At 33.4% G+C, this 17,071-nt stretch overlaps 1 protein-coding gene across 3 annotated transcripts in view; it reads right to left on the minus strand.

Moving 5' to 3' along the window:
- Window positions 1-17,071, minus strand: part of LOC114333936 (ATP-dependent DNA helicase DDX11) — a 53,262-nt gene that overhangs the window by 26,004 nt on the left and 10,187 nt on the right. For 2 of the 3 annotated variants that reach the window (XM_028283935.2, XM_028283934.2), the window contains exons 2-7: window positions 16,363-16,812; window positions 13,597-13,763; window positions 13,204-13,514; window positions 9,674-9,871; window positions 9,045-9,172; window positions 5,487-5,831 (exon numbers count right to left, since the gene is read on the minus strand). In XM_028283935.2, the coding sequence (XP_028139736.1) occupies window positions 5,487-5,831; window positions 9,045-9,172; window positions 9,674-9,871; window positions 13,204-13,514; window positions 13,597-13,763; window positions 16,363-16,812 (1,599 nt within the window). The remainder of the gene's footprint in view (window positions 1-5,486; window positions 5,832-9,044; window positions 9,173-9,673; window positions 9,872-13,203; window positions 13,515-13,596; window positions 13,764-16,362; window positions 16,813-17,071) is intronic. The other variant, XM_028283937.2, reaches the window with a different exon arrangement.

Genomic DNA, 17,071 nt, shown 5'->3' on the forward strand with positions numbered 1-17,071 from the left:
CCGTGGCGAAGCGTTCAAGGCGAATGAGCCCCAATACCAACCGCGCTGATAAAAGCTGGTTCGAATCCCAATGGAAACTTTTATTTTTTTATTTTTTTATACATTTTATGATTGTAAGTATATTTATTATATAATTTTATTTTCAGAAAATACGTATTTAGTTAAAAAAATTTCCGACAATTAATGTTCAGAAATCATTTGTGGCATTTTTAATGTGTTTCTGTGTGTTTTATTCTTGTATTATTTAAATTTTTGGCACTGTTTTAATAAAAATGTTTGAAAAGTAGTAAGTATAAATTAGTTTAATATTTAAATAAAATACAAATAAAAAGTATATTAATTTCGTTTAAATCATATAATAGAAGTATAACTTCTTACGTGCGTACAAAGTACACACACATTCTTTTTTTTTTCGGAGGTTCAGTGCTTTATTGCTTCGACTATTCCGAAGAGACTCTAATTCGTTATTGTTTCTGCACCTCCATTTGTTTGTCACGCTGCACATAGGTTGATTTTAAATAATTAGCCGGCCAAAAGTCAAATTTCAAAAGTGACGTTAAAAAATTCAAGACACGTCCTAGAGACACCTGATGGTTTGTCTTAACAAAAAATTACTATCCCCACTCCAGAACTATTCACCGCGCTCGTGTGCACGTGCGAATGCGCGCGCATGTAGCTGTTAGTGAATTTTTGTTCTCTTAGCTTAGTAGTCAACTTTTTAAAAATTGTGACATTTTGCAATATTCACCTTATTTTTCAAAGTGATTGTGATGGAATCGAATAACTTAGGTAAGAATGAGTATTTCTTGAAATATTTTTAGAAAGTTTACTGTTATTTTATATTATTTTTAGAGAGTCAAAAACAAGCCATTTTATAGTGACATTTTTGTATAATTTTTATGTTTATAAGACATTTAGTTATATTATCGTCTCCGATCGAGCAATACTATTTATTTTATAGCATACTGCATATATTTGGCTAATTAATGGCATACAGTTTAGCTGCGGATGCCAAAAATACAGGGGTTTTAATTTTGCTGTATAGGATGACGTCACAAAAATAAAAGTACCGGCATATTTGTTTTAAATATAATAATTGCGATTTTTTTTGTTTTAACTACATTTGGTGACTGCTCTGGCCTAAAAATAGTACTCCGTAAATATCTCTGAGACCAAAATGGAGCTACAAGATTTTCCTAATCTAGAGGACAAATTAAAATATTTGGAAATTAACTTATTGAACTGTTATATCTGATAATTTAATCAATTTAAAACAAAGATTTCGAGATTTTAAAACGGCGATGGTAGAGAAATGGTTAAAGACTCACGAAAAGATGCGGTATTTCTACAAGCAAATAAAGATTGGTTAAATGGAACATTTAAAACTTGTAGAAAATAAATAAATGGAACCAGGTCGGCTTCCTAAATTATTTGAGGACTCCAGTGAAAGGATGAAAAGAAGAAAAACAGAAGAAATATACGTTCTTTTTTTGATGGTGAAGCTATCGTTCATGAAGCACAGACATTACAGGCTCGTGAAAAAAGGAATGCAAAAGAGATCCCAGCTAGTGCAAGGAAATACATAGTTGCGTACAAGAAATTAAACTTCTTTTAACTTCTGACCAGCTATTAACAATTTTAAGAAGCAAGAAACGTGTACATAAAAGGATCAAACCACGGTTATTTTGTTCTGAAATGATTAAAATGCTGTTACCTACCGGGTGACCCCAAATACTGAGTCCGATATGTCAGATACCGACTGAAGTATAAGTAAAAACCTGCATATTTTGTATTAATATTAAATTTTGATTTTTTCTGTGAAAAATACAAGTCAATTTTTAAAAAACAATATTTTTCTTTGATTTGTACCAGTTTTAGTAGAAATATGCTGTAAAATAATTTTGGCCGCGTAAATCCATTAAATCGACGTATGTGCGCTGTCTCTGCAAGGACCATATTATATCATTCGAAGGATTTTACGTTCCCACACCAGCAATTTATTTACTTCTCTTTTTGTTAGCGTTTATGTTTCACTTGCATGCGCGACTGCTGGTCTTATATCTGGATTATTGCACCTCGTGAGAGAAGTCATGACTTTATTAGATGTTGCATTGCAAAGAAAGATCTGTTTCCTGACATTATTCGCGTTTCAACTTCTCGATCTATTTTGTTGTCATTGGTGATTGTTGCTCCTAGATATTTAAATTCTTTAACCACTTCGACGTTATGAGCGTTTATAATAATATTTTGCTAGTGGCGAGTACGATTTTTGCTATGTCTGGTTTGACTTTTAGATAAATTTTTCGCCTGACATATTCTAAGGCCATGTTAAACAACAATGGAGACAACGGATCTCCCTGTCTCAGTCCAGAATTTAGGCAGAAAGCATTTGATAATTTTCCCCCTATTCTAACTTGTGCAAAGGAGTTATTGTCCTTTTCATGAGCATTTTTCAGTTCGTAACAAATGATAGGAAAAAGGGTAAGTCCGTGATAATACACATTTATGACATTTATTCTAACATGAAATTTTAGTTAAATCTGACAGTTGTCACATTTTATTTTCAATTTGGAATAAAAACAAATCAAATGTGTTTCTTGCATTTATAAAATGGTATTTTCTTTGATTTGTATAGTCTTATAAATTACACAGATTATATTTGTAATATTATTATCCAATTAAAAAAAAATTATTTTTTTATTATGGCGCCATCTATCGACAACTAGAATAACTAGAATAAATGTTGTAAATGTCTGTAATCACGGACGTGCCTTTTTTTCTGTCACATAGAATTTAATGCGTTAGAAAGAAATCGAAAAACTTTGACGCACTGAAAGATGATCATGAGAAAAAGAATACTTACACACATTTGCGTTACCGCAGTTATTTCTTGGGTACGCCCAGCTCGACAATTGCCTTCCATAGTGTTAGACGATTAATTGAATCACAAGCCTGTTTAAAATCTATAAAGATCTGATGTACGTCTTGATTATACACCCAATACTTTTTAGGCCTTTGTCTAATAGTGAATATTTGATCAATAGTCGCTATTCCAGGCCTGAAACCACACTGGTAGTCACCAACTATTTCTTTGGTGTATGGTAGTATAGACCAGGACACACCTGTAAAAATATTAGTACATTTTGATGTTGAGAGGTCACTCATATTTTTTGCAGAAATTGCTTGAAAATAACTCATATAATAATATTTGAGTTGTCCTCCCACTCAAAAAGGTCCGGAACATCATTGTTTAAATAATCAAAATGTCAAAAAATGAAGGAACAATTCGATTTTTTTCTTGGTTTTTGATTATAACTTTAAAAGTATTCATTTTCTAGAAAAGTTGCACCGACCTAAAAGTTGCGTAATTAAATTTCCTACAATATAGGATTAATTGAAAATTTTTAAAATTGTCACAAAATAGCAAAATAGCAATAATTTATGCTACACTTAGGAGCTTCATATTTCACCCAGAAAAACTTTATGATATGATAAAACAATACTGTAAATTTGATTAAGATCGGTTTAATAGATTTTGCAATCCAGCTTTCGCAAAACAATTCATTTTTTCAAAATGTTGCAGCACTGAAAATAAAGCAGACAGCAAGTTGAATTTTTTTTAATATAAAAGAATACTGTACTATTCATTAGCAATTTGCAAAATTAAAATCGGTTAACTACCACGCGGCGTCAGGAATTGTTTTAAATAAACATTAATATTTGGTGCTAGGCGCAGGACAACGGATACGTTCTCTCTGATTGGGCATTCCAATGACCTTTGATAATGATCGATAAATTTTAATTTTTAGTACATTTCGAAATAAATAAATAAATTTGTTTATTGTAAAATAAAAACACATACTCTGTCCTTTGAAATAACACTTTTTTTAGCAAAAACTTTCTTTGTTCATATATTTTAACTTAGAAAATAGAAGTGTATTATTTTTAAACATATGCAATTGTTTAAACAATTTTTCACAAACAATAATCAAATTAGTTTGATTTTTGTGGAATTAAAATATGAATATACCTACAACAAAATGTAGAGTAAGAAAATAATATATTAGATAAACATTGGAAGAAATTTTGGTGGAAATCAACTTGTGTGAATCGAACACCGCTGTCCTGCGCGTAGCACCAAAAATTAATGTTTATTTAAAAAAATGTCTGATGCCGTGGTAGTTAACCGATTTTAATTTTGCAAATTGCAAATGAAACGTACAGTAATCTTCTATTTGTAAACAAACTTTTAACTTGCTATCTGCTTTATTTTCAGTCCTGCAACATTTTGAAAAAATGATTTTTTTGCGAAAGCTGGATTGCAAAATTTATTTTGCAAAATCTATTAAACCGATCTTAACTAAATTTACAGTATTGTTTTATCATATCATACAGTTTTTCTGGGTGAAATATGAAGGTCCTAAGTGTAGCAGAAATGGTTGCAAAACGTAAAATGCAAATACTTGTTTTTTTTTATGTTTTTTTCGCAATTATTGCTATTTTGCAACAAGGGTAACAATTTTTAAAAAATTTAACCAATCTTATATTGTAGGAAATTTAATTACGCAACTTTTATTTTAGTACAACTTTTCTCGGAAGTGAATACTTTTAAAGTTATTGTATAATAAAAAAACGAAGAAAAAATCGAATTTTCTCTTCATTTTTTGACATTTTGATTATTTAAACAATGTTCCGTACCTTTTTGAGGGGGAGGGTAACTCAATTATTATTATATGGGTTAATTCCAACCAATTTCTGCAAAAAAATTAGAGTCACCTTTCAACGTCCATCTCAAAACAGATCCGCCCTGGACTAGTAATCTTTTTAGTAATATTATATTCTATCTTCGAGCCTTAATCTGTTTATCTTTGGACTTAGGCCTCCTTTTCTCTTTTCCACTGGTTTCTATCCATCGCTGTGGTCATCCATCTGGATCCGGCATGCTTTTTGAGGTCGTCGCTCCATCTTATCTGAGGCATCTTTTTAATAATCTTTAATCTTTTTAGCAATACCGAAGCCAATATTTTATACGTACAGTTTTGTACATATATTATAGAGTGAAAACTAAGTGAAAAAACTAACTGCGGTAACTAACACAAATGTGTGTAAGTAACTCCTTTGCACAAGTTAGAATAGGGGGAAAAATATCATATGCTTTCTGATAAAAATTCTGGACTGAGACAGCGAGATCCGTTCGTCGGGAGATCGTCGAAAACGAACGGACGAAAGATTTGAATATTGGTTGATGCTAATCTCGATACCAAGGGAATATATTTCGTACGCAGTCCTGCCTGAAAAACTAGCTTAGGCACCTTTAGGTTTTTTAAGTTAGTATCTTGTGTAACACCAGCAAAAAAACTCATTTTGGCGTCCGCCTATAGTGCATCCCTCGCAGGCCTGTTATTGCCGGCTCTGTTCGTACGCACACAAAAAAAAACAAATCTTCAGATCTTTAGAGTACTATAGCAATAAACATTAATACTTACTGATCGAGCTTCTTTTACAATGTCGCTAAAGTGTGAAGATGAATTCAAAAGCAAAAATTGAAATTTACATTCTAGTTTATCTTTACTCTTCTTTTGTAAAATTCTTCCATCTTCATACGAGTATGTAAGACATTCTAGAAATGACACGACTGCTAAAAGTGGATTACTAACTGGAGGAATTATCACTTGTGGCTTTTGAGGAACTTCTGGTTTTTTAGTTTTATCAGGACCCTTTTTCGTATTTGTTTTTGATTTTATGGAAGCTAAAAAGTCTCGGACACCATCAACACCTGATTTTTCTTTTACCTGTTCTTGTACAGGATATTTCAAGGCATAGCCTCTAATCTGAAATTAAAAATATTCCTAAATATAAAAGTTAATCGAATGGAATGTGGCCGGACGTAGCTCAGCCGGCACGATACTGGCTTCATAAGCTAGAGTATACACGAGTTCGAATCTCGGCTAACAATGTTGATTATAGTTACTTTCGAGTATTCGTTACAAATCGTTACTTTCGTATAAAGTAATCATTTACAGTATTCGTTAGTATGATTACTTTTGATACTTTTGTATTTGAGTACCGGTAATCATATCGAGAATCGTATTTCTCAGTAGGTAGGTATTTTGTATAGGTATTCCGATATAACAACGACCTTCACCGATCTGTTTTTACTCGCTGGGATACGATTGGTAGAAAGTAATCAAGTGTACTGGTTAAAGATACAATAGTCGTTAATTGCTCTGATACGATTGGTACGAAGTAATCAAAGTAGATACAATACTCGTTACTCGCTCTGACACGATTGATACGAAGTAATCAGAGTAATCAAAGTAACGATTTGCATCTGTGTATAGGAATCATTACTTTCGGTATTCGTAAGTAAAGAGTACTTTGTAACGAATAGATACTTTTTCAACATCTCTAATATCGGCACCATGGACATTTTCATTTCTAAAAATGATACGAGCCGTTCTACGCCAGTCATTGAGAACGAGAACAGGATATTACCTCCGAATTATATCCTACTGCATGGATTTTATTCTAAGTCTGTCCTATATACTATTGCGCTTTTATCTTGAGAGCGGTTCTCACCCCTTCTCGGGGGTGGAAAATGTTTTGGTTAAAATAACCACGGAATCGGCTAGACAACCTAATTCTCAGCAAAAATTGTTCTATAATTTTTTTTTTAAATTCAATACTTTTTGAGTTATTCGTGGTTGAAAATTGGCCATTTTCATTGAAACATAACACCTTCTAAAACGGTTTTTTGCGAATACCTTAAAAACTATGCATCCAACTGAAAAAACTATGTAAAACATTTTTTAGGCTTATAAAAAATCAAAGAGATTCGTTCTTTTATAAACCTTCTAGTTATAAAACAAAAGGATATATGGTAGGTGATAGGTTCCTTCAAAAACAGATATGGTAGGTGAAACGAATTTGTTTTTTTTGTGCATGCTCAAATCGGTATATTCAACTTGAAATAACATAAACGGTCGAGTTTAGGTGTATAATGCTGCCAATACCTTTTGCAGTCCTTGAAAATACCTTTCAAGCGGAATTAGACGTTTCATCGCCGCCGTTTCGATGCCGCCGGTTCATCGCCAGTCCATTTCATCGCCGGCCGTTTCATCGCCAGTTAGTCAGTTGATCTTGTATTATGGGAGATCACACGACACGACGTTAAATTCAGTTCAAAACTTATGACAAATAAATAGATAAAAAATATTATTATATTAATTTACTGTTCTATTTCTACTTTCCCTAAATTTGATACTAAACAGTATTAAATTTGTAGTGTTAAATTATATTTTATATTATAAAAGTTTAAAAGTCTATTAAAAGATTAAGTATGGCAACGGGAATGGTCATATCCCGCATTTCCTAGAATTCCTAATTAATACTAAAAATAAATAATAAATGTAACTGTCGAAAATTGGTCGAAAATTCGGAAATATATCAGTTAGCGATTAACTGACTGGCGATGAACCGGCGGCATCGAAACGGCCGGCGATGAATCGGCCGGCGATGAACTGGCGGCATCGAAACGGCGGCATCGAAACGGCGGCGATGAAACGTCCTAGACTCCTTTCAAGTGAGCAGTGTTGCACACCAGATACGCAGCAAAAAAATTTATGACTAATGTATTTTAAGAAAAAATGAGAAGTATATTTAACCCCTCATCCACCAGAATTGAAATACATTGTTTTCCCTCTACAATACCTTTTATTATAGTGTTATTTCTATGTTCAAAAAGTTGGACGGGTTTTAAAATGAATGGTATAAAAAAATCAGATTATAGAGCGCATTTTTAAATTTTCTTAAAAATCTTCCTTTCTCTAAATGTAACTTGAAAATGATAAGAGATACAGTAATGAAAAATAAAAAAAAAAAATTGTCAAAAAAATCCTACATTTTTGTACTATATTGTTTTTTCTTATCTCTTATCATTTTCGGGATACATGGAGAAAAAGGAAGAGTTTTAAGAAAATTTAAAAATACGCTCTATAATTTGATCTTATTTTTTCAAAAACCATTCATTTTAAACCTGTCCAACTTTTTGAACATAGAAATAACACTATAATAAAAGGTATTGTAGAAGGAAATCAATGCATTTAAATTCTGGTGTGCAACACGGCTCACTTAAAAGAAATTTTCAAGAAGTACAAAAGGTATTGGTAGCATTATACATCTAAAATCGACCGTCTCTCTGTTATTTCAAGTTGAATACACCGATTTGAGCATGTACCAAAAAACAAACTCTTTTCACCTACCATATCTCCTTTTGTTTTATAACTAGAAGATTTATAAAAGAACGAATATCTTTGTTTTTTTATAAGCTACAAAAATATTTTATATAGTTTTTTTTAGTTAGATGCATAGTTTTTAAGGTATTCGCAAAAAACAGTCCGAAAAGTTGTAATTTTTCAATGAAAATGGCCAATTTTCAACTACGAATAACTCCTTAAATAACTTAATAATAGGTTTTCAAAAAAAAGTATAGAACAGTTTTTGCTTAGAATTAGGTTATCTAGCTACTTCCGTGGTTATTTTAACCAAAAATTTTTTAAGATAAAAGCCGCCCCAAGATAAAAGCGCAATAGTATTTAGGGTAGACTTTGTTTCTTGAGCTATTCTCTACTTACTGTGAAAATATCAAGTAAATAGATCTAGTAGGATGGAATTGGAGCCAAATACTAAATACCCTCATTGATTCACCGTGCTTCGGAGGGTATGTTAAGCCGTCGGCTCCCTGAGCTAGTATCAGTATCGACACTAGCTAAGTGCATAGGCGTAACCAGTAGGGGGTTAACCCCCCCTTTTTTGATGTCCTTTGAGCTTCATACGCTTAACACCATTACTATTCCATGCCCCCCAGAGACCATCAAATAGTTGTAACCCCCCCTTAACGGCCATCCTGGTTACACCTCTGGCTAAGTGCCTACTGTAAACAGGGTTAAAGATGCAAGTGGCGTCGGAACATGCCCGAAAGGATCGCCCTGGCCAAAATGCCATACGATATTATTATTATTGTCGAATGGAATGAAATAACTTACTTTTTGAGCCAAACGACACTCCTTACAGAACTTGGTTAATTTGAACATGTTATAGTTGTCAATATTTGCATTCAGAACAAAATTTTCTATAGTTGAAATGCTGGTTCCGTTTTCTGTGTTACATTTCTCTAAAAAAACTTTAAAATTAGTTTAAACTTTTAAACTTAGGATTTTAAAATATTATGTATATTTAAATTAATTGGTGTTTTCTGGATTAACTGTATTCTGTATATGCGTTTAAATTTTTCAAAAATATTTATTAGTTTTCTCGGGATTTGAAAAAAATAAATGCGTTTAAAAATAATTCGAACAAAATTTTGCGCCTACGCCCTTAAAAAGGATTAAAGTATTATACATTTTTGAAATCAGTATTTTAAGAGCTTTTAAATGAGGTGTCACATGGTGTACTTTCCCATTTAAAAAAATCAAAATTGTACACCTGTCACCTGAAGAGGGATTGCGTAAAGTTCGAAACGTTGATGCTATAATATACCCATGGTTAGTTTAAAAATCGACATGTCCGAGCGTTTTGCTTATATTCTTAAAATAAAAAGTTAACAGGGGGGTAACACTTATTCCACCGTACTGTATAATAATAAAATTAATAAAATAAATTAAAAATATATTACCTAGTGTCTGCAATAACTGAGTGATAACAAATATAAGCTGGTTGATCATCAGGAGATTTTTGGCGGAAAACCTTGTACTAAATTTATTTTTGTAAGCTTTCATGTGATTAAGTGCGTGGTAAACTTGTGCATAGTTCAAATCAGCATTATGCATTTGTGCCAGAGCTTCCAGAAGATTATGGGCCTCATCTACAATAACTAAAAAAACGATAACTAGAATGTATGATACAAAATTAATTCTATCTAATTTGAGAACACAAAGGATGATATTCTTTTTCTTATGAGCATCTTTCAGTGCGTCACAGTTTTTCTATTTCTTTCTAACGCATTAAATTGTATGTGACAGAAAAAAAGGCACGTCTGTGATTAGAGACATTTATAACATTTATTCTAATTGTCGATAGATGGCGCTATAATCGAAAAAAAAATTATTTACAAATTATATAATATATCTACGAATATAATCTGTACAATTTATAAGACTAAACAAATCAAAGAAAATACCATTTTATAAATGCAATAAACACAATTGATTTGTTTTTATGCCAAATTGCAAATAACATGTGACAACTGTCAGATTTAACTAAAATATCATGTTAGAATAAATGTTATAAATGTGTATTATCACGGACTTACCTTTTTTCTATCATTTGTGACGCACTGAAAAATGCTCATAAAGAGGACATTACCCATCATCCAAAGGATGATGAATGATGTAAAAACATGTAACAAATACGGTCTAAAATTAAATTGTAAGAAGACAAAAATAATGATCATTAGTAAGTACATCGACATAAACGCCCAAATTACATTAAACGATACACCGTTAGAAAGAGTGGAGAAATATGCTATTTGGGCTGCAATATTAAGGATACCACTTGAGATTATAGCTACGGAAAAAAACTCGTATTAAAAAAGCTAGAAGCTCTTTTAACGGCCTTAGGAAGATTCTCTGCAACTTATTTTTGAGTATCAATATACGCATAAGAGTTCTTAGATGTTACATCCTCTTAGTGTCCTCCTCTATGGTGTACAAAGCTGGAGTCTTACAGAAGATGCCATAAAACGATTAGAAGCATTTGAAATGCGGTGCTACCGACGTATATGTTAAGGGTCTCACATGTACACCACACATAACATAACTATTCTCCATCTTCTTCTTCTTTAGGTGCCGTGTCTGTATTCAGACGTTGGCCGTCATCATGTTTACAATTTCCTGAAATCTCTCTCTATCGGCTGCTACGCGAAATAATTCTTCTACTGTGCAGCCACACCACTGTCTAATATTACGCAGCCATGAAAGTTTCTTTCGACCAATCCATCTCTTTCCCTCCACTTTTCCTTGTATTATAAGGCGAAGCAGATGGTATTTAGGTCCTCTAATTATATGGCCGAAGTATTCTGTTTTTCTCCTCTTTATGATGCTTATGAGCAGACGTTCCGAATTCATCATTTGAAGAACATCTTCATTGGAAGTGTGCGAAACCCACGATATCTTTAGGATTCGTCGATAGCACCACAATTCAATGCTTCTATTTTGTTTAGCATTGTGGTTTTTAACGTCCATGTCTCACAACCATACAATAGGATAGACCACACATAACATTTCAGCACCTTCTTTCGAATATTCATCGACAGGTTTCTATTACATAAAACTGGTTTCCAGGTCATAAAAGCCTTCCGTGATATTTCGATCCTAGTTATTATCTCTTCATCAGAGTCACAATTTACATTTAACCAGCTGCCAAGGTACTTGAAATGATTTACCCGTTCTAACTCCTCTCCATCAAGAGAAAGCTGACCTTGATCTATATTAATCTTTCCAACTGCCATCCACTTTGTTTTTGAAATGTTGCTTTTAAGGCCTCTCCGATAGCTTGCTTCACTGACTAGATTTAGTAGTGTTTGAAGATCTTGTAAATTCTCAGCAAAAATGGCTGTATCGTCAGCGTATCTAATATTGTTGATTACTTCTCCGCCTAGCCTTACTCCCTCTTGTCTGTCATCCAAAGCCTCCCTAAAGATTTCTTCAGAGTACAGATTAAAAAGGGTGGGTGGTAAAACATAACCTTGTCGTACTCCACGTTTTATCGGCAGTTTTTCAGTACGACTGTCTCCAATTTGGATAGAGGCTACTTGATTGTAATATAAGTATTTCAGCAGTCTTATATCGTAGTGGTCAAGTCCTGCTGCATGCAGGCAATCGAAAAGTGTATCATGTTGTACTCGGTCGAATGCCTTCCCGAAGTTGATGAAACAAACATAAACGTTCTTTCGGAATTCACAACTTTTTTGTAATAGAACGCGCATACAAAATAGTGCTTCTCTAGTTCCTAGACCATTTCTAAATCCAAATTTCTATTACCCATTCTAGTTTCGCACAGAAGGAATACTCGGTTTTGTATAATACGTAAAAGTATCTTAAGTGTGTGACTCATCAAACTGATTAGTCTAAAATCGCTGCATTTGGTGGGCCTGCTTTTCTTTGGTAATGCTATAAACAGTGACTCCAACCAATCATCTGGTATTTTTCCTTCGTTGTAAATTTTGTTAAAGAAAGTAGTCAAGTAGGTAATGTTTTCCTCATCCAAAAGTTTAAGTAGCTCAACAGGGATTTGATCTGGTCCAGGTGCTTTATTGTTTTTGGCTTGTTGTATTGCTTTTATGACTTCTGACTTCAGTATACTGGGACCTCTGTCTAATTGGTTGTCACAGGTAGTATTTGGAGCATTTTCTCGAGAAGCATCGTCAAAAAGGTCACTGATGTGTCTCTCCCATTCTTTGCACTGTTGTTCGTGATCACAAATTTTTCCGTCTGCGGTTTAAGTACGTGAGCATTTTTCTGTTTTCTAATTCCGGAGGTATATTTAAGTTTCTTGTAGAGGTTTAAACTGTCATGCTTTTTTTGGAAGTCTTCTATTTCTTTACATGAATTCTCGAGCCAGGATTCTTTGACCTGTTTAATTTTTCTTTTTATGAGTTTGTTAATTTCACGGTATTTGATAATATTTCTATTTTTGTATTTTCGTCGAACTTCCATCAAGTCTAGAATTTCTTGGTTCATCCATTCATTTTTTGCCAACATTGTAGGTGTTTTTAAAGATTCCCTTACGTCCTCTAAAATCGAGTTTTGAATATCGTATCAACATTCGTTAATAGTTCTGTTTTCGTTTGGTATATTTGATATTCTGTGCATTTTATACTATTCTCCGGAAGCTAAGAAAAGACAAAGAAACTATCGAACGTAAAGAACAGAAAATTGGCTTGCTTCAGCCACATTATGTGTAATAGTAAATACCGACTTCTACAGTTGATTCTACAAGGTAAGATTGAAGGCAATAAAGGCCCTGGACGTAGAAGTATATCCTGGCCGGCCAATCTTAGGAAGTGGACTGGTCTAACGTCAACTGATTTATTTCGAGCTGCTGTAAATAGAATAAGATGGGTCAACGTGGTCGCCAACATCTCTAGAACATCTCTAGGCACCTTTAAAAGAAGAAGAGAACACACAAATCAAACACTTAAGTTACCTATATTATTTTTCAATTTAATTCCATTAGCTTCTCTAGTTGCTTTATGCAAAAGTGTGTTATACGGAATCAAAACAACCTCAGCATCCTCGGCTGCTTTCCTAGAAGCATAATAAGGGCAAGCATTGAATTCTTTACCAGCATTTACTAAATCTTCAACATCTTGGATTTCTGATAGAGCATAGTTACTCAGTTCTTCCACAGCCGTTTGCTTATAATAAGGACATGACGTGGCACTCTTTGCTCTTTTAGTGACTCTGCCATCAGGATCCGTTTTTGGCTTCGGTGTTTTCTTTTGAAGGTCCAAACATCTAAAAGTTTTTAATATTTTATACAATGGATGATCATTAGCTACCTGGTAAAATAGAATTCTTCGTTTTAATATGGTGTTACCTTTCGTTAATGAGTGCCATACTTTTTAATTTTGACACCTCTGGATTTATACAATATGTCTGTCTAGATGCCAAAGACGTTACTCTAACATTGCTTCCAAAAGGGGACTTAATAATTTCTCCTACGAATTGTGCTAATTGAGAATGGGTTCTACTGCATATGTATATCTGAAATGTGAAAATGCGTATGACATTTAGCAAGTGAGTACACAAGAAACGAAAAGAAAAATATGGAATTATAGGCTGTGGTCTAGAATTATTTCTTCCTGACGTTTTGTCTGAGGCCTTTAGTGGTCAAAGGCAATGTGACAACAGTCAGAATTTGAATTTTGTCTTGCGTACTGACGACCATTATGAAGATCCATTAAGTTCACACATAAAAAACGCGAGGCAGAAATAATTCCAGATCCATATCATTATAAAACATCTAAAGTGAAGCCTACATTCCATGAATACACATTTGCTTTAGCTTTTAGTATTTTATTTTACATACATATAATTTTAAAATAATTTCTCACATTTACTGATACGCATTTACTATAATTGATGGATTCGACCGTTACTTGATGGAAGTTCATTTTATCTAACAATAAAACACTGAAAACATTTGTTTTCTATACTTCCACAAAATGTATTACAACTATGTGACTACATCTGTTTCGGCAGAGTACCTTTCTCAAGTTCGAAAGGTACTCTGCCGAAACAGCTGTAGTCACATAGTTGTAATAAATTTTGTGGAAGTATAGAAAACAAACGTTTTCAGTGTTTTATTGTTAGATACGCATTTACTGCTGACCACCTACAACTAGATTGACAACAGTCGCAACATTCGCGGATGACACAGGTATTATCGCATTTCACACAGACCCCCAAAGAGCTTCGCATAACTTACGAGCCCACTTAAATAAAATAGAAAATGGTTAAAAAAATGGAAACTAAAAGCTAATGAAACAAAATCGACCCACATGACATTTACCATGCGAAGAGAGCTGTCCACCAGTATACATAAACAGCAAACAATTAGTACAAGTAGATACAACCAAATACCTGGGCATACATCTAGATAAAAGACTAACATGGAGAAAACACATCTTCACCAAAAGAAAGCAACTTGGACTCAAACTTCAATAAATGAAATGACCTATGGCATATAGCTATGGTGCTCAGCCAGCAACTTGGAAATCATACGTTTTCAAAATAAGGCATTAAGAACCATAGTAAACGCTCCATGGTACGTCCCCAATCCAATAATAGAGAGAGACCTGAAAGTTCCCAGCATCAAAGAAGAAATCAGCAAATACAGTGAAAAGTATGAAGAAAGACTTGGTGCGCATTCAAATGATTTCGCGAGTGAATTATTAAACACGGAGGGTGAAGTTCGCAGACTGAAGCGTTATAAACCAACTGACTTACCAAATAGATTTTAGATAAATTATAACTACATATTCTAAGTGTTACTTTATTTTACTAGTAGTACTATCTATACATTTGTTGATAATTTGGAAAGGAAAGTTCTCATTGGAATTCTTACCTACATGTCATAGCCTAAGAAAGTCATAACTTTATAACTGATTGTTCCTGACGGAACAGATTGTTAAGTAAATTGGAGTAATAATAATAAAAAAAAACTGATACGCAGGTCGGCATAAAAGTCAGGCAACGCATTCGAAAAATCGGCATAAGTCCGGCAACGCTCATAACTCTGGCAAAGCTGTCGAAAAAGATTAAAACGAAGCATGCTCGTGCTTCAGAGAGTGGTGTCGGTGTAATGACAGCACATGGGCGTCCAGCTACGTGGCATGTGTGCGGGAATATGTTCATTTTGGAGAATGGATAGGCAGACGAAGAATCGTTGAGTGGCCAGCACGGTCATGTGACCTGACACCCTGTGATTTCCTCCTGTGGGGCCTTCTCGAGAGCCACGTTTTTGTAAGAGGACTACGCACCCTTATCGACCTCCGAACTGCAATTGAAGAATTTGAAAATCTTCGCGGACAGCTTGACGTGCTTCGCCGGGCCTGCCTCTCCGTTGCGAAACGTTACAATAAATGCATTGGTCAATATGATCAATTTGAACACTTACTGTGACCTTTTTTCGATTCCCTTTTGTAATTTCTTTGAATAAATTCATTTTGACGCTGCATTTTTTGCTCCTAATGCAAATTTGTTGTCTGCCTTATGCGCCGACCCCTGTATTACTGAAAACCTACAGACACAATAAAAATAGAAAAGGACACAGCACACATCTTATGGAAAATATCACTTAAATCCAATAAAATTTACATGAATAGATTCGTCTCGAAATTGCAATCATTTCATATCATTGCGCCAACTCTGAATTTTTGAAGTCCATGACTATCAGTTATAAATACTATTAGTCTTGTGGCTACTGAAAACAGCTTAACCTATCGTGAGGTAGGCCGATTTGAGGAACTATATACTTTTGTACGACTGACCAAATTATGCATACCTACTTTATTATTTATAAGATGATAATCAGCCTCTGCCTTAATACCTGAAGAAATATTTATGAACTAGCGATTCATAAAATCTCTTTTGTCCCTTTGACTCACATACATTTCCATTTGATTCTAGATTTATTTTTATCAATTTACACCATTATTAATCAAATTTCAGAGTTGATGATTCAGTTGCAATGTTATGAAATAATTGTAATTTCGAGAAAAATCTATTCATGTAATTTTATTTCATTTGAGTGACATTATATTGTCCATAAGATGTGTCCTTTAAAATATTCTTTACTTACTTTAATTGGTTCATATTTTTCATTTTCTTCATCTTCATCAAAAGGTTCTTCATTTTTTTCTACCACGTCCAAAGACTCCTCCAATAAAATATCCTCATCATCTACACTTTCATTATTTTCATTTTCAATAGACTTTTCAATTTTACTTTTATCAACACTTTTGTTTTTAGCAATAAATTTTCTTCTGTTATTAAATTGTTTTAATTTTTTAATATCTTCCAACTTTTTGTTGTATTCTAATATTTTCGACTGTTCTTGTCTTAACGTATTTAATTTAAAGTTAATTTCAATTTCTTTGGACTGCGAGCTAAGCCAGTCAGTAGAATTCTTCGAAAAGTTCTCTTTCTCTTTTAATAATTTAGAAATACTTTCTGAAAGATTGTCTTTCTCGAAACTTTGTCTATCTTTCAACCATTGTATTGCCCCACAAATTATACTCAGGGATTTTCCCTAAAACATAATATTTTATGCATCATATAAAAATTTAAGGCATTAGCGTATATTAAAAAAAAACGTTAATTCTTTCAAACTGCCTTTCAGTTCTACCCTTAGAATTATCCTCGAACAGGCTACCGAATACCAAAAGAATATATGCATCAGATTTGTGTTCTTTGAAAAGGCCTTCGATAGAGTGGACCGTGAAAATATGCGCAAAATCCTAAAAATATATGAGGTTTGTTCCAACACGACCGAGAACCGTCACGAAACG

The sequence above is a fragment of the Diabrotica virgifera genome, chromosome 1 (assembly GCF_917563875.1).
Source record: "Diabrotica virgifera virgifera chromosome 1, PGI_DIABVI_V3a".
Taxonomy (NCBI): Eukaryota; Metazoa; Arthropoda; class Insecta; order Coleoptera; family Chrysomelidae; genus Diabrotica; species Diabrotica virgifera.